We start from the raw sequence: 24315 nt of genomic DNA, 5'->3' as shown, positions 1-24315 counted from the left end.
GACATTCATGAAACAACACACCTGGACATTCATGAAACAACATCTAGACTTTCATGAAACAACATCTAGACTTTCATGAAACAACACACCTGGACATTCATGAAACAACATCTACACTTTCATGAAACAACACACCTGGACATTCATGAAACAACATCTAGACTTTCATGAAACAACACACCTGGACATTCATTAAACATCTCACCTGGACATTCATGAAACAACACACCTGGACATTCATGAAACAACACACCTGGTCTTTCATGAAACAACACACCTGGACATTCATGAAACAACATCTAGACTTTCATGAAACAACATCTAGACTTTCATGAAACAACACACCTGGACATTCATGAAACAACATCTAGACTTTCATGAAACAACACACCTGGACATTCATGAAACATCTCACCTGGACATTCATGAAACAACACACTTGGACATTCATGAAACAACACACCTGGACATTCATGAAACAACACACCTGGACATTCATGAAACAACACACCTGGTCTTTCATGAAACAACACACCTGGACATTCATGAAACAACACACCTGGACATTCATGAAACAACACACCTGGACTTTCATGAAACAACATCTAGACTTTCATGAAACAACATCTAGACTTTCATGAAACAACACACCTGGACATTCATGAAACAACATCTAGACTTTCATGAAACAACACACCTGGACATTCATGAAACAACATCTAGACTTTCATGAAACAACACAACTGAAAATTCATGAAACAACATCTAGACTTTCATGAAACAACACACCTGGACATTCATGAAACATCTCACCTGGACATTCATGAAACAACACACCTGGACATTCATGAAACAACACACCTGGTCTTTCATGAAACAACACACCTGGACATTCATGAAACAACACACCTGGACATTCATAAAACAACAAACCTGGACATTCATGAAACAACACACCTGGACATTCATGAAACAACACACCTGGACGTTCATGAAACAACATCTAGACTTTCATGAAACAACACACCTGGACATTCATGAAACAACACCTGGACTTTCATGAAACAACACACCTGGTCTATCATGAAACAACACACCTGGACGTTCATGAAACAATACATCGGGACATTCATAAAACAACACACCCGGACATTCATGAAACAACACACCTGGACATTCATGAAACAACACATCTGGTCTTTCATGAAACAACACATCTGGACATTCATGAAACTCACCTGGTCTTTCATAAAACAACACACCTGGACATTCATGAAAAAAAACACCTGGTCTTTCATGAAACAACACACCTGGTCTTTCACGAAACAACACACCTGGACATTCATGAAACAACACACCTGGTCTTTCATGAAACAACACACCTGGACATTCATGAAACAACACACCTTGACATTCATGAAACAACATCTAGACTTTCAATAAACAACACACCTTGACATTCATGAAACAACATCTAGACTTTCATGAAACAACACACCTGGACATTCATGAAACAACATCTAGACTTTCATGAAACAACACACCTGGACATTCATGAAACAACACACCTGGACATTCATGAAACAAAACACCTGGTCTTTCATGAAACAACACACCTGGACATTCATGAAACAACATCTAGACTTTCATGAAACAACACATCCGGACATTCATGAAACAACATCTAGACTTTCATGAAACAACACACCTGGACATTCATGAAACAACACACCTGGACATTCATGAAACAACACACCTGGACATTCATGAAACAACACACCTGGTCTTTCATGAAACAACACACCTGGACATTCATGAAACAACACACATGGTCTTTCATGAAACAACACACCTGGACATTCATGAAACAACACACCTGGTCTTTCATGAAACAACACACCTGGACATTCATGAAACAACACACCTGGACATTCATGAAACAACACACCTGGACATTCATGAAACAACACACCTGGACATTCATGAAACAACACACCTGGTCTTTCATGAAACAACCCACCTGGTCTTTCATGAAACAACACACCTGGTCTTTCATGAGACAACACACCTGGACATTCATGAAACAACTCACCTGGTCTTTCATCAAACAACACACAGAAATTCATGAAACAACACACCTGGACATTCATGAAACAACACACCTGGACATTCATGAAACAACACACCTGGACATTCATGAAACAACACACCTGGTCTTTCATGAAACAACACACAGAAATTCATGAAACAACACTAGTAAGGTTGTGCAGTATTACCGGTACACCGGTATATTGTGGTGCAAATCTTCAGCAATGCGTATTGCGATACGTTTGTAGATGTTGCAATATATTGGGGCAAATATAGGTAAGTATATTTATGTGTTCCTAATCATTATGGAGATGGAAAATAGTATCTTTCTGATACAAATTGCCTCTGACAATCTTTTTATCAATTAGCGTGTACACATCGCGACTATCAAGCTCCTCTCAGCGATAGCCCATCCGGGGAGCTCTCTTTCCTAAGAGTATAACGAAGGTGTCACGTGCTGGGAAGGAGCTTGATGGTATCTGAGATTAATACATGGTATAACTCTGATTAACTCATGAAAATGTAAATTGGCAATATATTGCAATACATATCACAATACAGGTTAAAGTATGGCAATATATTGCAATACAAAATCCAGGTCAATGCAGCCCTAACAACTACATATGTATCAGGTCTTTGAAAGGCATTTAGAAGTGATACACGTAAGGAAGAGAATATATGGATGTCAACTTCTTTATTATAAGGAACACAACGTTTCGGAGTATACACTTACTTCTTCATCAGGTGAATGAATGCCATGAGGCAAAGAGCATATATATGTACATGTAAGGACAACATCTTATTAATTCTGTTGTCCTTACATGTACATATATATGCTCTCTGTCTCATGGCATTCATTCACCTGATGAAGGAGTAAGTATATACTCCGAAACATTGTGTTCCTCATAATAAAGAAGCTGACATCCATATATTCTCTTCCTTAACTAGATATGTATTTCTTCTTCCTGTCCTACCATGCAACAATTCTGATGCTGCAGACACATCAGCGAGTGTTGAGGCCCCACAGTCTGACAGGGGATATTTTACTCCTGCTTCTGATGCTGTGTCCAGTCATTCTCCATTATCAGTGGATGCTGGAGAAGACAGCTGGCTGCAGAGCCTCACAGTACTTTTGTTAGTTAACTTGAATAACAGCTGAACATATCATAGCCACCTTGGTCACACTGTCCCAAGTTAAATCTGTCTTGGTCTCACAGTTACTGATTACCTACAAGATCTTGATTAATAGCTTAATGAAATGGATGAAATGGATCATACCTCACGGCCAGCCTCTCTTAACCTTGGTCTGGCAAGACCAACAATGACAAAACCTAAACAGTATGCAATCGGTAACCATCTTGATTTTCTGACTCAACTGTGCACCCATCTCAGTCACCGACTGCTGTGCAGTGATGCTGGCAGTGAAGTGATACTGGCAGTTAAGTGATGCTGGCAGTTAAGTGATGCCGGCAGTTAAGTGATGCCGGCAGTTAAGTGATGCTGGCAGTTAAGTGATGCTGGCAGTTAAGTGATGCCGGCAGTTAAGTGATGCCGGCAGTTAAGTGATGCTGACAGTAAAGTGATGGAGGCAGTTAAGTGATGCCGGCAGTTAAGTGATGCTGGCAGTTAAGTGATGCCGGCAGTTAAGTGATGCCGGCAGTTAAGTGATGCTGGCAGTTAAGTGATGCTGACAGTAAAGTGATGGAGGCAGTTAAGTGACGCTGGAGTTAACACCACTTTACAGAGATGAACCAATATATTATGCCTTCCAGTACCTTGTAACCCAGCCTCTGACGCTGCCATGTCTCAATCACTGGTCCTCTCTATAGTCAGGTACCTTCAGCAACCAATTCTTAGATGTTGGTGTCTCTTCACTCCCTCACTTTCCCACCCTCCATCCCTCGTCACACACATCGCTCGCTCACTCAATCAATTACTCATCCTCCCACTAAACTCATTTTTCATGCACTCATCCTTCACTCACTCCCTTGCTCATCATCCCCTTACTCACTCATCCTTCCCTCCCTTACTCAATAATACGCTTCTTCGTCCCTCCTTCCATCCCCCTCCATGCCTCACTCCCTCATCCATCACTCACTAATACACCTCTTCGTACCTCCTTCCATCCTCCTCCATGCCTCACTCCCTCATCCATCACTCACTAATAGGCTTCTTCGTCCCTCCTTCCATCCCCCTCCATGCCTCACTCCCTCATCCATCACTCACTAATACACCTCTTCGTACCTCCTTCCATCCTCCTCCATGCCTCACTCCCTCATCCATCACTCACTAATACACCTCTTCGTACCTCCTTCCATCCCCCTCCATGCCTCACTCCCTCATCCATCACTCACTAATACGCTTCTTCGTCCCTCCTACCATCCTCCCTCCCTCACTCACCATGGTCAACATCTTGTCCTCGTCCTCCTGAACCAGGTCGACAGGCCCGTCCTCCAACTTGGGGATGAACGTCACCCGCTGCATGGGCGTAATGTCCGCCGCCCCCGTCACACTGGGCAACAACTTGCTGGACTTCTTCCTCCTCGGAACATCCTTCACACCAACCTTCCCAGACGCTGCTCTCTCCGCGCTGAACGACACCGCCTTAACAAAACCCTTCTCCTCATTCACTGGGCTAAGAACGGTCTTGTTGAACGAGTCATTTACAATCGTCTTCTCGAAGCCAGGCTGGACGTCAAAGCTGAAAGAGTTGCCTCCCTTTGACTTGTTGTCTGGTGTGTGCAAGCTGGCTGACCGAGGGGAGTCTCTCGGGGAGTTGGTGTATGTGGCTTCGTGGATAGCCTTAAGCTGAGCATTGTAGAGCAGGGCTTTGAAGTCCGCCCCGGTGAAATACTCAGCTTGTTTGGAAATAGTCGTAAAGTTCACATCGTCAGCCAGTGTCATTTTTCTTGTCAGGCTTTTCAGAATCTCGACTCGCTCACTCTGAAAATAGATTTAAGCATAAGGATAAGTATTGCAAGTTAAATGTATTGTGATATCGTTATGGATTATCGCAATATAAACAGAGAATCCCCCTTGTGTCTTTTGATATCAAATATATCAACACCAGTTGACAAAAGTCACAAGCTTTGGTCATCTTCCATTTATAATCCAAAATCCTACTTCCAATTTTTTAGAGTCTTGAGTGTAAAAGCTATAGCTGACCAGCTCCAGTGGCAGAGAAATTATTGACGTCATTGATTGTGATGTCATGGTAACAACAACAACAACAACAACAACAAGTCCATTTATACTGCGCCAGATTCCATTCACCACGTTAATGCTCATGGCGCTACATAGTTTTAGCAAAAAATGCTAATGAAAGGGGAGTACAGATGAGCCTTAAAGGATGAAAGCGATGGCGATAGCTTAAGATCAGATGGTAGTTTGTTCCATAGCGAGGAAGCACAGAACTGGAAAGATCTCTGACCAAAGGTTTTGAGACGGGTTTCTGGGACTTGTAACAGGTGGTTATTCTGAGAACGGAGAGATCTGGAAGGCTTGTATTTAGGCAGTAGTTCGATGAGATATAATGGGGCTGTTTCCATGTAGCATTTATAGGCCAGTGTTAGAATTTTGAATTCAATTCTGGCTTTAAGTGGTAACCACTGCAGCGACATCAGAGCAGGTGTTACTGGAGTCCAGTTTGATGTCTTCGTGACATTACGTGCTGCTGTATTTTGTACACATTGGAGCCTGTGGAGTTGATCATTTGTGATGTTACTCATGAGACCAATGACGTCATGTGGAAACCTAAACAATCTAAGGCTAAAAAAATAATAGTCTTGGTTCTCAGGCACAGCCCGCATTATCATAAAGTCTGCCGCACGTTTTGTTTTTATTTCCATTTTCCCCAAAAATATAAAAATCCTAATACTTAAACACAATGCACAAAAAAAAATAGAAAATGGAAACAAAAACAAAATGCAATGAACTTTATGATGTAGTGGGCAGTGCCTGAGAACCAAGACTTATTTTTTTAGCCTAATACCTACTGATTGCACAATTTCACCGACGTATCAGTTGTTGCAGGTAAGGTTGGTGGTTTTGCAATCACAAGTGACAGGAATGATTTTCTGGTTTTGCGACCCAAGATGGAATATGGTGTAAAATTGTGTTTGAATGAAGTAATGCGACAGGTTCAGAATGAGGCCTCGCTTATACGACACAATGTGAGTTACATGACCATCCCCACTGACAAACCACTAGTCAGGTCTCTTGTGCACGACCTGACGACCTCCCATGACCTCCCTTGACCTACCTCATTGGGCAGCCCACAGTTGAGACACTTGTCCAGTCTACCCGGTCGAAGCAGTGCAGGGTCCAAGAGGTCTGGCCGACTTGTGGCTGCGAGCACGTACACACCTGGCCAAGGGGAAACGGCATGGTTAACATCATAACGGCACACTTAGAAACAATGGGTGAGGTGTCACTTCATGTCCATGGTTATTGCACTCATAAAGCGACCTGCATCCATGTGTGTCTGCTTGTCCTAATCCAGTTGTCTAGTGTCTGCCCACTGAGATCCCATGCTGCAGCTTAACATGGACATGGTTCATACAGATGTACATACAGAGCTCCAGATAAGCTGCGTATCTGCGTAAAATACGCATCGGAAATGCAGAAATACGCAGTAAAATAAAACCCAAGTTTATCGCATACGCAACGAACATTACAGGTAATCTACAAAAATAAAACTTGCGGGTATCATCAAAATATTGTGAAGTAACCCTGCGTATTCAAATAGCAAATCAGCAACTTATTTTGAAATTATAAACGGGCATTCCGTCAACCTTGCCAAATATATATATATATGGAACAGAAAATTTAAAGGCCTTTCAATTTTCAACTGTTATTTTCAAGGCTTTTTTAGTTGGGTTAGTCTGTGAATATATTTTTAAATCCAACACACTACATATTAGTCATAAGGCCTAAAGAGCAGCATGAGTATAAGCATATGGCCTTCTGTACAAATTCAATCCTGTTCCAGCTGTGATATTCAAGGCTTTTCTGGCTATTTCGGTGATATTCAAGACTTTTCTGGTTATTTTGGTGATTTTCAAGGCTGTTCCGGCTATTTTGGTAATTTTAAAGGCTTTTCCAGGGATTTTAGAGATTGTCAAGGCTTTTCAAGCTATTTTGATGATTTTCAAGGTTTTTCAAGGGTGACACAAAAAAATCAAGGTATGTCATAAGAAGGAACATGGCACTTTTCAGTTGTCAGGCAAGCAGTACCCGAGAAGATAGATAAATGCACATAAAAGTGCAACTGTATTTCAACTGCACACATCAGTGATCACAGGGTCAAGGTCATGTGTTTAAATAGACGGTCAGAGACCCCACTTTAAAGTCCTGAAGGTCCCTACCCTCATGAGCTGAAGCGATGTCTGCTTTGGTTTTGACCAGCCAACTAATACAGGGATCGATTTCACCTCATCCAAGCTGCACCAGTGCAGGTAAAACATTGCTAGTGCAGGTAACTTGTATTGCCAGGTTGCACCCAGTGCAGGTAACATTTCCTACCACAAGTGCACGGCAGCTGTTATGTTTGATATAAGTGGAAAACTTTAAAAAAAGTTTTAGAACTTGCTGCAAATCTTTTCAAATCCAGAAAACAAAAGTTCATGAAATTAGTGAAATACACAGGAGATCTGAATGCAGTAGACTTGCAGAACTAATTCTTCACAATTACCATTAGAAGTCACTCCTGAGGGTACATTCACATCAAACAGCCACTTTGAAACTTCTGTTTAAGTCTGTTTACTGGATATCATGATGTGAAAAGCCATATACAGATTAACCAAAAAAAGTACGAGAGCACAGTCGCAAGTTTATTTTATTTGATATTCAAAATAACTGAAAATACAGTGTTCCAATTTATGATAAACTGGTGCAGCCAATATTTGGTTGTGCAACCTGATTAATGTACTTGGTTGCACCTGGTGCAGGTGGTAAAACAGAATGAAATCATACCCTGTGGTAACTGTTTTGTGTTTGTTTGTTTGTTTGTTTGGTTAACGCCGCACTCAGCAATATTCCAGCTCTATGACGGTGGTCTGTAAATAATCGAGTCTGGACAAGACAATCCAGTAACTGATGTCATGAGCATCAATCCACGCAATTGGGATACGATGACATGCATCAACCAAATCACCGAGCCTGACCACCTGATCCTGTTCGTTGCCTTTTAAGGCAAGCATGGGTTACTGAAGACAGCGTTGTCAAATTGACAACATCTTGCCATCCATTGACAGATTGGGCCTGCTTGAACGTTGTTCCAATATTTTCGTTGAAAGATGTAGGGTGGTGAAACTTAGACAATCCTACTGATAGCCTCTACTAATGATGTCTGAACCATTTCAGTTCCAGCCAAGTTTTTTTCATGGAAAACCATATTTAGAAACCTATTTTTGGACATTGCCCCACCAAAGTGTACAAATAATTCAAGGTAACATGGTGGCAGGTTAGTTAGACAGACAACGCACAAGGAGCCACGACATCAGCTAACTTGACTCTTGTATCCTGGAACTGTTTACAACAATGTGAGTGAGGAACACTTTAATCACTAGGGTACCCGACCGCCCCTACAACAATGTGAGTGTCAGGATTCGAACCCGGGTCTTCGGCGTGACGAGCGAATGCTTTAACCACTAGGCTACCCGACCGCCCCTACAACAATATGAGTGTCAGGAATTGAACCCGGGTCTTCGGCGTGACGAGCGAACGCTTTAACCACTAGGCTACCCGACCGCCCCTACAACAATGTGTGTGGTGGGATTCGAACCCGGGTCTTCGGCGTGACGAGCAAACACTTTAACCACTAGGCTACTCGACCGCCCCTACAACAATGTGAGTGTCAGGATTCGAACCCGGGTCTTCGGCGTAACGAGCGAATGCTTTAACCACTAGGCTACCCGACCGCCCCTACAACAATGTGAGTGTTGGGAATCGAACCCGGGTCTTCGGCGTGACGAGCGAACGCTTTAACCACTAGGCTACCTGACCGCCCCTACAACAATGTGTGTGGTGGGATTCGAACCCGGGTCTTCGGCGTGACGAGCAAACACTTTAACCACTAGGCTACCCGACCGCCCCTACAACAATGTGAGTGTCGGGATTCGAACCCGAGTCTTCGGCGTGACGAGCGAACGCTTTAACCACTAGGCTACCCGACCGCCCCTACAACAATGTGAGTGTTGGGATTTCGAACCCGGGTCTTCGGCTTGACGAGCGAACACTTTAATCACTAGGTTGCCCGACCGCCCCTACAACAATGTGAGTGTCAGGATTCGAACCCGGGTCTTCGGCGTGACGAGCGAATGCTTTAACCACTAGGCTACCCGACCGCCCCTACAACAATGTGAGTGTCGGGAATCGAACCCTGCTCTTCGGCGTGACGAGCGAACGCTTTAACCACTAGGCTACCCGACCGCCCCTACAACAATGTGTGTGGTGGGATTCGAACCCGGGTCTTCGGCGTGACGAGCAAACACTTTAACCACTAGGCTACCCGACCGCCCCTACAACAATGTGAGTGTCGGGAATCGAACCCGGGTCTTCGGCGTGACGAGCAAACGCTTTAACCACTAGGCTACCCGACCGCCCCTTCAACAATGTGTGTGGTGGGATTCGAACCCGGGTCTTCGGCGTGACGAGCAAACACTTTAACCACTAGGCTACCCGACCGCCCCTACAACAATGTGAGTGTCGGGATTCGAACCCGAGTCTTCGGCGTGACGAGCAAACGCTTTAACCACTAGGCTACCCGACCGCCCCTACAACAATGTGAGTGTTGGGATTTCGAACCCAGGTCTTCGGCGTGACGAGCGAACACTTTAATCACTAGGGTACCCGACCGCCCCTACAACAATGTGAGTGTCAGGATTCGAACCCGGGTCTTCGGCGTGACGAGGGACCACTTTAACCACTAGGCTACCCGACCGCCCCTACAACAATGTGAAGACAGGCACTGTACCTTCCAAGCCTTCGACTCCGTCCAGCTGTGTCAGCAGCTGGTTGACGACGCGGTCCGTCACTCCGGTACTGTCATGTCCTCGTCTGGAACAGGGCATCGATCATCATCAATACTTCACAGAATTGTATACACCTTGTTTTTCCATCACCCCGAAAAAACCCTCTTTATGTTGTAGTCTCTACATTTAAACAAGGAATCAAGGTCTGGTTCCAGATAATCTCTTAAATCTAAGCACAAAGAACACTTCGTTTGTTTGTTTGTTGTTTAACGCCATACTCAGCAATATTCTAGCTATATGATGGCAGTCTATCAATAATCAAGTCTGGAGCAGACAATCGATGAGCATCGATCCACGCAATTTGGGTCGATGACATGCATCAACCAAGTCAGCAAGCCTGACCACCTGATCCCATTAGTGGCCTCTTACGACAAGGGTAGTCACCTTATACGGCAAGCATGGGTTGCTGCTATTCTAGCCCGCGTCTTCACGCGTCTCACAGCAAACAGCGACTGACCCAGGTATCAGAGAAACTATACCCAGCCACGAAGGCGTCCTTCAGGTGAGAGGAGTTTTCACCTACATCATAAACAGCCTAAAATTTCACCATGATCTATAGAAATGCTGAGAAAAGATGTTTTTTCCATATGGAATATCCATAAGTATGTCAGCACTGATAATTAACATTTATATTATGACAAATCAAAATATTGGGAAAATTTCCCTCTGGTGTAAATATGATTGAATATTGTTACACCATAGTCAGCAATGTCTCAGCCATGAGTTCATACATAATGAGAGAGTGAGTGAGTGAGTGAGTGAGTTTGGTTTAACGCCGCTTTTAACAGTATTCCAGTTATATCGCGGCGTGTCAGCTTAATGTGGGAGGAAAGCCCGAAGTGATGCAGGTCTCAGACATTTACCACTTCGGTCAAACTCACGAGCACGGGTATGGTGCTGACAAACTTAGAAATATAATTGGGGCGAACCGGGATTCGAACCAAAAATCATAGGTTTCTGGCACGCCCAAGGGACGCAACTCTGCACAGTGAATCGCGGCACCTTAGACGAGTGGGCCACCCCTGCCCCCTCATACATAGTGAACTCAGGCAACCTGGTGGTCAATAGCTACAGCAGCAACCCATGCCATCAGGGTGCACTGACACTAAGTCCATCACGTCACATGATTGAGCGAACATGATCAGGTCCTAGTACTCCTACAGGTCCTTTCTACTCTCTAACCCCCATGGGGTATCTTACCTATCTACTCTCTAATCACCATGGGGTATCTTACCTTTCTACTCTCTAATCCCCATTGGGTATCTTACCTTTCTACTCTCTAATCCCCATGGGGTATCTTACCTTTCTACTCTCTAATCCCCACGGGGTATCTTACCTTTCTACTCTCTAATCCCCATGGGGTATCTTACCTTTCTACTCTCTAATCCCCACGGGGTATCTTACCTTTCTACTCTCTAATCACCATGGGGTGTCTTACCTTTCTACTCTCTAATCCCCACAGGGTTATCTTACCTTTCTACTCTCTAATCCCCACGGGGTATCTTACCTTTCTACTCTCTAATCACCATGGGGTGTCTTACCTTTCTACTCTCTAATCCCCACAGGGTTATCTTACCTTTCTACTCTCTAATCACCATGGGGTATCTTACCTTTCTACTCTCTGATCCCCACGGGGTATCTTACCTTTCTACTCTCTGATCCCAATGGGGTATCTTACCTTTCTACTCTCTTATCCCCACAGGGTATCTCACCTTTCTACTCTCTAATCCTCACAGGGTATCTTACCTTTCTACTCTCTAATCCCAATGTTATCTTACCTTTCTACTCTCTAATCCCAACAGGGTATCTCACCTTTCTACTCTCTAATCCTCACTGGGCATATTACCTTTCTACTCTCTAATCCCCACGGGGTATATTACCTTTCTACTCTCTATTCCCCACGGGGTATCTTACCTTACTACTCTCTAATCCCCAGGGTATCTTATCTATACAAAACAACAAAGGGCTTCTTACCTTGGTGCAATGGAGTCAAACTCATCAAAAAATAGAATACAGGGCTTGGCACTCTGAGCTCTGAAACAAACAAGAACGACCATCCATATCTCCACCTCAGATAGAGTCCATTTGAACAGCATTAAACAGAAAAGAAGCTGGGTCTATAGTTGCGTGAAATTAATAGATGCCTGGGTGTCTAACAGAGGAAATACTGTATATTGTTTTTAGTTGGATTACAGATTTATTCGACAAATTAAAGTCAGAAGAAGAAAGAGACATTTCTATAAAAAAAACAAAAACAGTGTGTAAAATGCACACTTTCCTTTGAAGATCTACTTCAAAGTTGTCAAAGCCAGGGACAAAATTCTTAGATTTATCCTGCACTGAATCAGTTATGATTTATCAATTTACAGAAATAGCAAGGTAAACAATGATTTTTATTAAAACATTCAGCACATAACCATTAATGATAAAATACTGTTTAGTGTGTGCTGAGTTGGCGGAGTGTCAAGTTAGAAACAATAATTAACCTTGATCCAACCAATACGGAAAGTTTAATCATACACGAAATCTTCTGCTATTCCAGAAATTCCAGGACTCAGTTCCTACCTTGTGAAGAGATCTCGTACTGCCTGCTCACTGGCGCCAATGTACTTGCTGAGTAACTCCGGCCCCTAGGAGAATTACAAACACATGTACAGATTAAGCATGAAGTGTTTCCACACAAACATTACTATTTGCCTTAACCTCAAGTTAGTGAGTTCATTGTGTTTTATGCCGACTTGATAGTGAGTTGGGTTAAGGCCGCTCTAAATAGTATTCCAGTTATATCACAGCGTGTCAGCTTAATGTGGGAGGAAAGCCCGAAGTAATGCAGGTCTCGGACATTTACCACTTCGGTAAAACCCACGACCACAGGATTAGAACCCACAACCCTGGCGTGCTAAGGGGACGAAACTCTGCACTGCAAATCGCAGTGCCTTAGAGTACTGAGCCACCTGTTCCCCCCTGACTTGATAAGTAGCGTGTCTGCTTGGTGTGGGAGGAAAGGCCATGAGATTTTGGTTTCAGAGGTTTCCCACTTTGGTGAAACCATCAACGGTACTGAGAAACCTGGAAACATAAACAGGGCAAATCTGGGATTCGAACCCAGAATCTAAGGTTCTGCCATGCCTAAAGGAAGCAACAAATGGCTGTGCCTAAGATGACTGGACACCGGTGCCCTCTCCCATATGAGTGTGCTACTTTACTGCCGGACTCTCACAGATCTACTGTGATTGTACTGGACTTTTAGCATGGGCAAAGTGCAAGCAGGGTCAATTGTGATGTAACAAGTTTGATTCTTTAACAAGAGATGATCAGTGGACATATACATCTGTGTCTCTGTACGTCCATCATACCTTGATGCTGATGAAGTTGAGGCCACACTCCTTAGCAACGACCCCCGCCAGCAGCGTCTTCCCAGTCCCTGGAGCTCCATACAGCAACAGCCCCGACCGCAGACGAAGCGGACAGTTCAGGAACAGTTGCGGGTACTGCAGCAGAGAGAGAGTTTACTGTGGGTACTGCAGCATACAGAGAGAGGGTACTGTGGGTACTGCAGCACAGAGAGAGAGGGTACTGTGGGTGCTGCAGCAGAGAGAGAGAGGGTACTGTGGGTACTGCAGCACAGAGAGAGGGTACTGTTGGTACTGCAGCACAGACAGAGGGTACTGTGGGTACTGCAGCACAGAGAGAGAGGGTACTGTGGGTACTGCAGCAGAGAAAGAGAGGATACTGTGGGTACTGCAGCAGAGAGAGAGAGGGTACTGTGGGTACTGCAGCACAGAGAGAGAGTACTGTGGGTACTGCAGCAGAGCGAGAGAGGGTACTGTGGGTGCTGCAGCACAGAGAGAGAGGGTACTGTGGGTGCTGCAGCACAGACAGAGGGTACTGTGGGTACTGCAGCAGAGAGAGAGGGTACTGTGGGTACTGCAGCAGAGAGAGAGGGTACTGTGGGTACTGCAGCACAGAGAGAGAGGGTACTGTGGGTACTGCAGCAGAGAGAGAGAGGGTAGTGTGGGTACTGCAGCAGAGAGTGAGGGTACTGTGGGTACTGCAGCAGAGAGAGAGAGGGTACTGTGGGTACTACAGCACAGAGAGAGAGTACTGTGGGTACTGCAGCAGAGCGAGAGAGGGTACTGTGGGTGCTGCAGCACAGAGAGAGAGGGTACTGTGGGTGCTGCAGCACAGACAGAGGGTACTGTGGGTACTGCAGCAGAGAGAGAGGGTACTGTGGGTACTGCAGCAGAGAGAGAGGGTACTGTGGGTACTGCAGCACAGAGAGAGAGGGTACTGTGGGTACTGCAGCAGAGAGAGAGAGGGTAGTGTGGGTACTGCAGCAGAGAGTGAGGGTACTGTGGGTACTGCAGCAGAGAGAGAGAGGGTACTGTGGGTACTACAGCACAGAGAGAGAGGGTACTGTTGGTACTGCAGCACAGACAGAGGGTACTGTGGGTACTGCAGCACAGAGAGAGAGGGTACTGTGGGTGCTGCAGCAGAGAAAGAGAGGATACTGTGGGTACTGCAGCAGAGAGAGAGGGTACTGTGGTTACTGCAGCACAGACAGAGGGTACTGTGGGTACTGCAGCAGAGAAAGAGAGGGTACTGTGGGTATTGCAGCAGAGAGAGAGGGTACTGTGGGTATTGCAGCAGAGTGGGAGGGTACTTTGGGTACTGCAGCAGAGAGAGAGAGGGTACTGTGGGTACTGCAGCAGAGAGAGAGAGGGTACTGTGGGTGCTGCAGCAGAGAAAGAGAGGGTACTGTGGGTACTGCAGCACAGACAGAGGGTACTGTTGTCACTGCAGCACATACAGAGGGTACTGTGGGTACTGCAGCAGAGAAAGAGAGGGTACTGTTGGTATTGCAGCAGAGAGAGAGGGTACTGTGGGTATTGCAGCAGAGTGGGAGGGTACTTTGGGTACTGCAGCAGAGAGAGGGTACTGTGGGTACTGCAGCACAGAGAGAGGGTACTGTGGGTACTGCAGCAGAGAGAGAGGGTACTGTGGGTGCTGCAGCAGAGAGAGAGGGTACTGTGGGTGCTGCAGCAGAGAGAGGGTACTGTGGGTACTGCAGCAGAGAGAGAGGGTACTGTGGGTACTGCAGCACAGAGAGAGAGGGTACTGTGGGTGCTGCAGCAGAGAAAGAGAGGGTACTGTGGGTACTGCAGCACAGAGAGAGAGGGTACTGTGGGTGTTGCAGCAGAGAGAGAGGGTTCTGTGGGTGCTGCAGCAGAGAGAGAGAGGTACTGTGGGTACTGCAGCAGAGAGAGAGAGGGTACTGTGGGTGCTGCAGCAGAGAAAGAGAGGATACTGTGGGTACTGCAGCAGAGAGAGAGGGTACTGTGGGTACTGCAGCACAGACAGAGGGTACTGTGGGTACTGCAGCAGAGAAAGAGAGGGTACTGTGGGTATTGCAGCAGAGAGAGAGGGTACTGTGGGTATTGCAGCAGAGTGGGAGGGTACTTTGGGTACTGCAGCACAGAGAGAGAGGGTACTGTGGGTACTGCAGCAGAGAGAGAGGGTACTGTGGGTACTGCAGCAGAGAGAGGGTACTGTGGGTACTGCAGCAGAGAGAGAGGGTACTGTGGGTGCTGCAGCAGAGACAGAGGGTACTGTGGGTACTGCAGCAGAGAGAGAGGGGGTACTGTGGGTACTGCAGCAGAGAGAGAGAGGGTACTGTGGGTGCTGCAGCAGAGAGAGAGGGTACTGTGGGTACTGCAGCAGAGAGAGAGTGTACTGTGGGTACTACACAGAGAGAGAGGGTACTGTGGGTGCTGCAGCAGAGAAAGAGAGGGTACTGTGGGTACTGCAGCAGAGAGAGAGGGTACTGTTTGTACTGCAGCACAGACAGAGGGTACTGTGGGTACTGCAGCAGAGAGAGAAAGGGTACTGTGGGTACTGCAGCAGAGAGAGAGAGGGTACTGTGGGTACTGCAGCACAGAGAGAGAGGGTACTGTGGGTACTGCAGCACATTGAGAGAGGGTACTGTTGGTACTGCAGCACAGACAGAGGGTACTTTGGGTACTGCAGCAGAGAGAGAGAGGGTACTTTAGGTACTGCAGCAGAGAGAGAGAGGGGGTACTGTGGGTGCTGCAGCAGAGAAAGAGAGGGTACTGTAGGTACTGCAGAAGAGAGAGAGAGGGTACTGTGGGTACTGCAGCAGAGAGAGAGGGTACTGTGGGTACTGCAGCAGAGAGAGAGGGTACTGTGGGTACTGCAGCAGAGAGAGAGGGTACTGTGGGTGCTGCAGCAGAGAAAGAGAGGGTACTGTGGGTACTGCAGCACACAGAGAGAGGGTACTGTGGGTGCTGCAGCAGAGAGAGAGGGTACTGTGGGTACTGCAGCACACAGAGAGAGGTACTGTGGGTACTGCAGCAGAGAGAGGGAGGGTACTGTGGGTACTGCAGCAGAGAGAGGGAGGGTACTGTGGGTACTGTAGACTAACATTTAGTTCTGGAAATGCAGTTATCTTCCTTAAATATATATATATCTACAAAATAAAAAGTAATAATCCAAATGGAGCCCACTACAAAGTGTATAGTCTAGACTTGCCAAATAACTCTAGACTTGAGTTGGATTCAATTACAATTTATTCTGTAAGGTCTGTGAGACAGACTCAGGGTATTGCAACACAGGGACAGACACAGCTAAAAAGTGTAGGTAACCTTCCCACTTTGAAGGTGGGAGCCTGGATACCTTCCAGAAACTGTCAAAACAAATTGCCAAAATTGGTGGGTGCATTTTGTTCAAATAAGTGTGAAACACATAATCAAATATTTGAAACTTAACAAGAAAATTGAAGATTGCTGAAGGTATCCCGAAGGTTTCCGGAAGGTATCTGGGCCAGATTCAAAGTAGGAAGGTTACCGAAAGATTTCTGGTGCGTTTCCGGGAAACAGAAACCTACACCTTTTTTGCTGTGGGAGGGTACTAGTTTTTGAGGGTTGCACTACGAGCAGGCCACAGTGATCTGGCTGGAATATCGCTGACTACAGCACTAAACACATCAACCTCCAGCATCCCTGGCTCACCTTGGACGGCCACTGCAGCGTCTCCATCAGCATCTTCTTCACCTCCGTCAGTCCACCAATGTCCTCCCAGCCGCGGTCCCCGGCCACATGGAGCTGGACGTTCCTGAGAGACGCTGGGCGGAACCCCTCCAGGGCGACATCAAACTCCACCTGCGTCAGGCACATCTCCTCGTTCTTGTTGACCGAGGCTGAAAGGGAGGAGATGTAGATTACGCCTTTATTTGTCTCCTCCATCTGAATAACACAGTCTCAGTTAATCCAAGGCTGTATCCTTCCTTTGATAAAGTCTTCACACAGATATTGTAAACAGTTTAACCTCTCTTATGATTTCTTAAAGTGGGTCACCCAATCCAAATACATGCATCTGTAGGGTGGGGAAAGATGGTGTGGTGGGGGCAGGGGCTGTGTGGTGTCGGGGGGCAATCAAGTTACAAGAAATCTGTAGGGTGGGGTGAGAGGGTGTGGTGTCAGTCTGGTCTGGTATATGTAGGTTGGGGAAAGATGGTGTGGGGTATCTGTGTGGAGTGGGGTGGGGCTGTGTGGTGTGGGTCAGCCAGGCAATATACAGGCATCTGTAGGGTGGGACGTGTGGTGTTGGGTGGGGCTGTGGTTTGGGTCATTCAATCCACTTACAAGCATCTGTAGGGTGGGACAAGATGGTGCGGTGAGGTGTGGATGTGTGGTGTGGGTCAGCCAGTCCATATGCAAGCATCTGTAGGGTGGGACAAGATGGTGCAGTGAGGGTGGGGTGGGATGTGTGGGGTGTGTTGGGGCTGTGAGGTGTTGGGTGGGGGCTGTGTGGTGTGTGGTGTGGTTCTGTCAATCTATATACAGGCATCTGTAGGGTGGGACAAGATGGTGCAGTGAGGGTTGGGGCTGTGTGGTGTGGGGTGGGATGTTTGGGGTGTGTTGGGGCTGTGAGGTGTTGGATGGGGTTGTGTGGTGTGGTTCTGTCAATCTATATACAGGCATCTGTAGGGTGGGGTGAGATGGTGCGGTGAGGGCTGGGGCTGTGTGGTGAGGGGTGGGATGTGTGGGGTGTGTTGGGGCTGTGAGGTGTTGGGTGGGGTTGTGTGGTGTGGTTCTGTCAATCTATATACAGGCATCTGTAGGGTGGGGTGAGATGGTGCGGTGAGGGGTGGGGTCTGTGTGGTGTGTGGTGTGGTTCTGTCAATCTATATATACATGCATCTGTAGGGTGGGGAAAGATGGTGCTGTGAGGGTTGGGGATGTGTGGTGTGGGGTGGGATGTGTGGTGTGTGGTGTGGTTCTGTCAATCTATATACATGCATCTGTAGGGTGGGGAAAGATGGTGCTGTGAGGGGTGGGGCTGTGTGGTGTGGGGTGGGCAATCAAGTTACAAGCATCTATAGAGTGGGGTGAGATGGTGTGGTGTGGTGTTGGATTAGGTTGGGCTGTGTGGTGAGGGTCGGCTAATCGTTATACAGACTTCTGTAGGGTGGGGCAAGATGGTTGGTTGTTTGATGCCGCACTCAGCAACATTCCAGCTATATGACGGTGCTCTGTTAATAATCGAGTCTGGACCAGACAATCCAGTGATTGATATCTTGAGCATCGATCCACGCAATTGAGATACGATGATGCAAGATGGTGCGGGGTGGGGCTGTGGCGTGGGTTGGCCAGGAAACCTGGAACTCAAACTCATGATCTGCAATAATAGGAAGCAACTCCACACAGAGGGATGACACCTCAGACCACTGGACCACCTGGGTCCCTGCTCATAGACCTTGTCCTGTTCACTGTGTGATGACGAGTGACTTACCATCCACAAGGAACTTGGCATGAATGGCCCTGTTGACAGCATGTTCCAGGTCACGAGCTACGAAGCCTTCTGTCTTGTTGATGATGTCGTCCATATTTATGGCGTTGAATGTTGCTGAAGAAACGCACGTCTTGTTCCTGATAATGGAAGACATGATCTCTCTCCTCCCCACCTGCAGCAAACACAAGACACAGGCAATAGAGTCCCATTCAATCTGGTGATAACTGTATGCGTCACAATCACTCTCAATCTTATTATATTCAGGTCTTGTACTCCAATACAATACATCTCTCACTGAAGATATGAAGACACCCCCACAGAAGGTCGCATCAGGTGAACACTGAGCGACCTTTGACTGCCCAATTTAGATGAAGGAAGCATTGGTTCTCAAGATATACATCAACAAAGTCAGCAAGCCTGACCACCCGATACCGTTAATAGTCGCCTCTTATGCCAAGCATGAGTTGCTGAAGGCCAAATCTATTGCCACCATGACGATAAAATGAGATGCGCAGTAAAGCAGTGCACATGTAAAGGGAAGTAACTGTGTGCTATATTGGATTGCTTTGTTTTTAAGTCTTAGGATTTTGTAAAAAAAAATTGAAAATGGAAACAAAAACAAAACGTGCAGCAGACTTTATGATGAAGCAGGCGGTGCCTGAGAACCAAGACTATTAGTTTTTTTTAGCCTGAAACGTTTGATTTTATAGAGATAACCTAGTGATTGTATCTATCAACAAGTCAGTCAGTCTTCCAATGTGTCTTTTCTACTGGTCATAACATTACAGACACGACTAAAGTCCAGTTTAATCGGAGGCATGTAAGCAAGCGATCTCAATGAAACAACTCCTGTGCTCACTCAATAACAATGTTATAAGCGGTTCTTATTAGAATATTATTTTGGTGAAAAAAACAGGGTTGAAAGATAAATTTCATGGTTTAAGCTGACAGCCTGAAATGTTTATGTACGACAGATATATGTTTCTAGAATTTAATTGCCCATAATTAAGGGTGCATATAACACACAAGTGCGTATTGTACGTGAATAGTTAAGTCTTGTTCACATTGATCAATCGGAAGGGGTGCTAATTGGGATTGTTCACTAGCCAATATATATTAGCAAATACCCCCGTGGGCGCTTATTAGAGCGGGGAGCTTATTACGTCGAATACGGTACCTATGCCACCACATTGCATGATTTAAAGCTCTTCATTTGATTCATCTTCGTTGAAAACAGTCACACTTCGGTTAAATATGAGAGTTAATTTAGAATCACCAGGGTGGTACTGAGAACCACATGGCCAATCAGAAGCCAAAATGTGTGCCTCTTTGTAACTTTGTTTGTTTGATGGGTCACCTCTTACAACAAGCAGGAGTTGCTGAACCTGGCTCCTGATGCGGGCCCATCAGTAGTTAACATGTACACAATTTCATTGTTAAAAGTTAGATCTTCACAAAACACAGTCCAAAAAAGTCTATCAATTTGCAAACTTAAAAGAGGGAATTGTGCAATGGATTCACTCAAAATATAACTAGAATACCGAAATGTTTCTAATTTCCTGTAGCGACAAGATAATTCTACCGACTCCTACCTTGTCCGGGGGATTGATTGAGACCGTCTCCTGGATGAAGTGGGCTCCTCGCGACGACATCAGACTAGGATGTAAGGAAGCAGTTGATTGGCTGGTGGCAATCACTGCTATGTGGCTGTCGTTGTTGATCTCAAACTTCACCAAACTCTGAATCACTGAAACAGTTTATCAACATTCTTACGTCAGTTTATGCTACAACCTTCAGAGCCAAGCTACCAAACCTACATACTGAACGGAATTTGTTCAGAAGTAAGGAGTGACCCCATCATTTTCTTGCATCCCCTGACGTACAATCCCTCTTCTGCAGGCCTTGTGGAGCACTGACCGTTCAGTGGGATGAACATTGGTATATCTTTGTCTTTGGCTAAAATAATAAAAGTCTTGGTTCCCAGGCACCACTCGCATCATCATAAAGTCTGCCGCATGTTTCGTTTTATTTCCATTTTAAAAAAATAAAAAAATATTAAGACTTAAAACAATGCGATGCAATATACCACGCAGTTACTTCCCTTTACTTCCACTGCTCTACTGTGCATCTCGTGTTATGGTGAGGGAGGGTGCGAGTTTGGTTTTACGCCGCTTTTAGCAATATTTCAGCAATATGGGACACCAGAACTGGGCTTCACACATTGTACCCATGTCGGGAATCGAACCCGAATCTTCGGCGTCACGAGCGGCTCTCTCGTGTTATGGTCAGAGTGGCAATAGGTGTTTGTATGCTTATTTATGGAGGGAGGCCCTTTCCCAGGTTGAAGGTACACAACTGTTTATTTGGTTACATGCCACTTTCAACAAGCAAAAAGAAAACAAACATCGAAAAAAATACATGTATTTTCAAAAGTCATTGCCTGAGAACCAATTCTTTGATGTTTTCATCCAGAGGCTTTCACAGGGAATATCTTGTTGGTGAGATGAAGAATATCTCATTTTATTACTCGTCCGAGAAGAGATCACCCATTTAATAAACATATAGCTGTATTACACATTGTGTTGTTGGTTGGTTTGTTGTTTTACGCCGCACTCAGCAATATTCCAGCTATATGACGGTGGCCTGTAAATAATCGAGTCTGGACCAGACAATCCAGTGATTAATATCATGAGCATCGATCCACGGAATTGGGATCGATGACATGCATCAACCAAGTCAGCGAGCCTGACCACCCAATCCCATTAGTCGCCTCTTACTACAAGCATTGTCACCTTTTACGGCAAGCATGGGTTGCTGAAGACCTACTCTACCCCGGAATCTTCACGGGGTCACACACAATGTGTAATACCAAAGCACGTGCTTATGAACTGTGCGCACAAGTTTCACTAATCAATATTGAAAACTACCAATATCCCTCGGCTTATTCAACGACATTGGTTGTAGAGATGATAGATCACTGAGAGGAGCTTATGCACACTCGTTGCAACCAAGAAATGTCATGTTACATGTCATGTTACATGACATTCTTTCGCCGGTGAGTTGTGCAACAAAATTCCACAAACTATGTCATAGATGATTGTGATGTGATTTTTAGTTTTGTGGTGGATCGCCCGTCCACAAGGCAATCATAAGGCAAAAACAATCCTCAGTCTATGAGTTACGATAACCTTAGCGCTACGATAGCTTTGAGGAATGGACTCAGGAATTCTAAAGGTAGACTGTTATTAAATTAATTCGTGTCAACTTTTGATGTGTTTGAAGTATGATTCTGTTAAACTCAATAGAATTATGCTGTGGATCGCATTGATGTCTGCCTTCTCACAAACGACAGTGAAATTTTAAAAAAGTTATTGGCAGCAAGTAATAAATAAAATACTGAACTCGCTCTCGTATCTGATGAGCGAGAACCAGAACTATTCACTTGTTTCATAAACTTGGAGATCGTTTAGTAATCTCTATTCATTACTTGCCCGTGAAGAGATCACCTGTTTAATAAACATACAGCTGTAAAAGCATGTGCTCATGTACGGCGGGAACGGGTTCTACTAACGAACATTGAAAGTGCTCTCTTAAGTTATTGCGTGAGGAGATGAAAGACCACTGAGAGGAGATTATGCTAGGCTGATGTCACATGGCGTTGTTTTGCCTGTGGATCTTGCAACAAAATTCCACAAATCACATCATAGAGTATTGTGACGTTATTGAAAACTTTGTGGTGCAGGTCCCGTTCCACAAGGTGATCGTATTGCATCGCAACAACAGTTGAAGTTTCAGTTAAAGTATGTGAGTACCGATAACCTTAGCGCTACGATAGTTTTGTGGAACAGACGCCTGAATTCTAAATGTAGAATGTTGTATGGTAATAAATTAATACATGTCAACTTTTTACGTTTTTTAAGTATTATTCTGCTAAACTCAAAAGGATTACGTTATGGATCGTGTAGGTGTCTGCCTAATCATACACGACAGTGAAATTCTAAAAAAAAGTTATAAATGGCAAGTAATAAATAAATATATCTCCAGGAATTAGTAGGAAATACCTCTGCATTAAAATTGCATCACAAAAATTTGCAGGCCATTGTGATGTCATAGATTACCATGACATCACAGTCAAATGACATCACTTATCTCTCTGCTACTGAAGCTGATCAGCTCTACTTTTTACACTCAAGACACTGGCTATTACTGTTTACAAACTAAAACAGCTGGAACAACAACTTTGGACGATAAATAGAATCTCACCCTTTTGATATCAAATATATCAACAGTTGGCAAGCCTAACAGTTTTAAATCTTTATCAACATATTTCACATCGAAAGACACTCAGGAGAGATTATCTGTGTCCATGATTTGAGAATGAATGCCAGAAACTTAACAAGATGAATCTCCCAAAATGCTTGGATATCGGTCATAACAAGCAAGAATGTCTGATGATGACTTACTCTCGGCCACTTTAGCAGCATACAGGGCTTCCCCGGACATCTCAGCTTCCGGACCAGAAGCAGCCCCTGCGATGACGTCCAGGTCGTCGAGGAAGATGACTGCCGGCTGCCGCCATGCTGCCTCATCAAAAAGGTTCTCCAGCACTTTCTGCATGTTCTCAACACGCTTACCTGATGACAAGAGGGGTTAAGTCTGACTATATGAACTCCAAAGACATAAATATAGATGGATACTAAAACTTATAAACGTCTTAAAGACGACATATGTCTGAGAGACTAAGTTTTTCTCACTTCTGGCAACAGTCCAGCAATATCATGGCAAGGGACACCGGAAATGGGCTTCACACATTGTACCCATGTGGGGACTAGAACCCGGGTCTTCGAAATGTGACCAGTGGACACTCTAACCACTAGGCTACCCCACCACCCTAGATGATAAATGAATCCTGCCCAATCGATCATGATTATGAGTCTGGACCAGACAATCCAGTGATAGATATTTTGAGCAACGTCATGGAATGAAGACACGCAGCTAAAAGGCCTGACCCCTCGATCCATTTAGTCCCCTCTTATGACCAGCACAGGTTGCTGAAGACCAATTCTACCCCGGATCTTCACGGATCCAGAGTCTTCAGAAAAGACTTACCTCTGAGAGGCTTACAGTCAATGACGGCAGTCTGTGCCATCACAGGTAGTTCGGCTAACTGCCTACAGAGGGCCTTCCCGAAGGAAGTCTTCCCCGATCCCTTTGGCCCAGTGATCAGCAGGATGCCATTATGCAGCCCAGGGCTGCTGGAGAACATGGTCTTGGACAGCTTCCGGGCACCAAGACAAGCCTCTAGGTGGTACAGTGCTTGCTCCGCCAGTTTGTCGATTCCACTAAACACCAAATACAACAGTTATAACAGGGACTGAAAATC

General features: G+C 45.4%; 1 protein-coding gene across 1 annotated transcript in view; it reads right to left on the bottom strand.

Moving 5' to 3' along the window:
• The window catches only part of LOC124144750 (peroxisome biogenesis factor 1-like), a 65794-nt gene that overhangs the window by 22297 nt on the left and 19182 nt on the right, over positions 1–24315 (bottom strand). Inside the window, exons 8-18 of the mRNA XM_048390705.1 lie at positions 24042–24274; positions 23396–23566; positions 20525–20679; positions 18933–19104; positions 17150–17337; positions 13478–13612; positions 12687–12751; positions 12096–12155; positions 10064–10146; positions 6350–6453; positions 4489–5031 (exon numbers count right to left, since the gene is read on the bottom strand). Coding sequence (XP_048246662.1) covers positions 4489–5031; positions 6350–6453; positions 10064–10146; positions 12096–12155; positions 12687–12751; positions 13478–13612; positions 17150–17337; positions 18933–19104; positions 20525–20679; positions 23396–23566; positions 24042–24274 — 1909 coding nt within the window. The remainder of the gene's footprint in view (positions 1–4488; positions 5032–6349; positions 6454–10063; positions 10147–12095; positions 12156–12686; positions 12752–13477; positions 13613–17149; positions 17338–18932; positions 19105–20524; positions 20680–23395; positions 23567–24041; positions 24275–24315) is intronic.

This window comes from Haliotis rufescens, unplaced genomic scaffold, assembly GCF_023055435.1.
Source record: "Haliotis rufescens isolate VD_foot unplaced genomic scaffold, xgHalRufe1.0.p SCAF_9, whole genome shotgun sequence".
NCBI lineage: Eukaryota > Metazoa > Mollusca > Gastropoda > Lepetellida > Haliotidae > Haliotis > Haliotis rufescens.
This window is presented reverse-complemented; position numbering and strand designations above follow the sequence as displayed.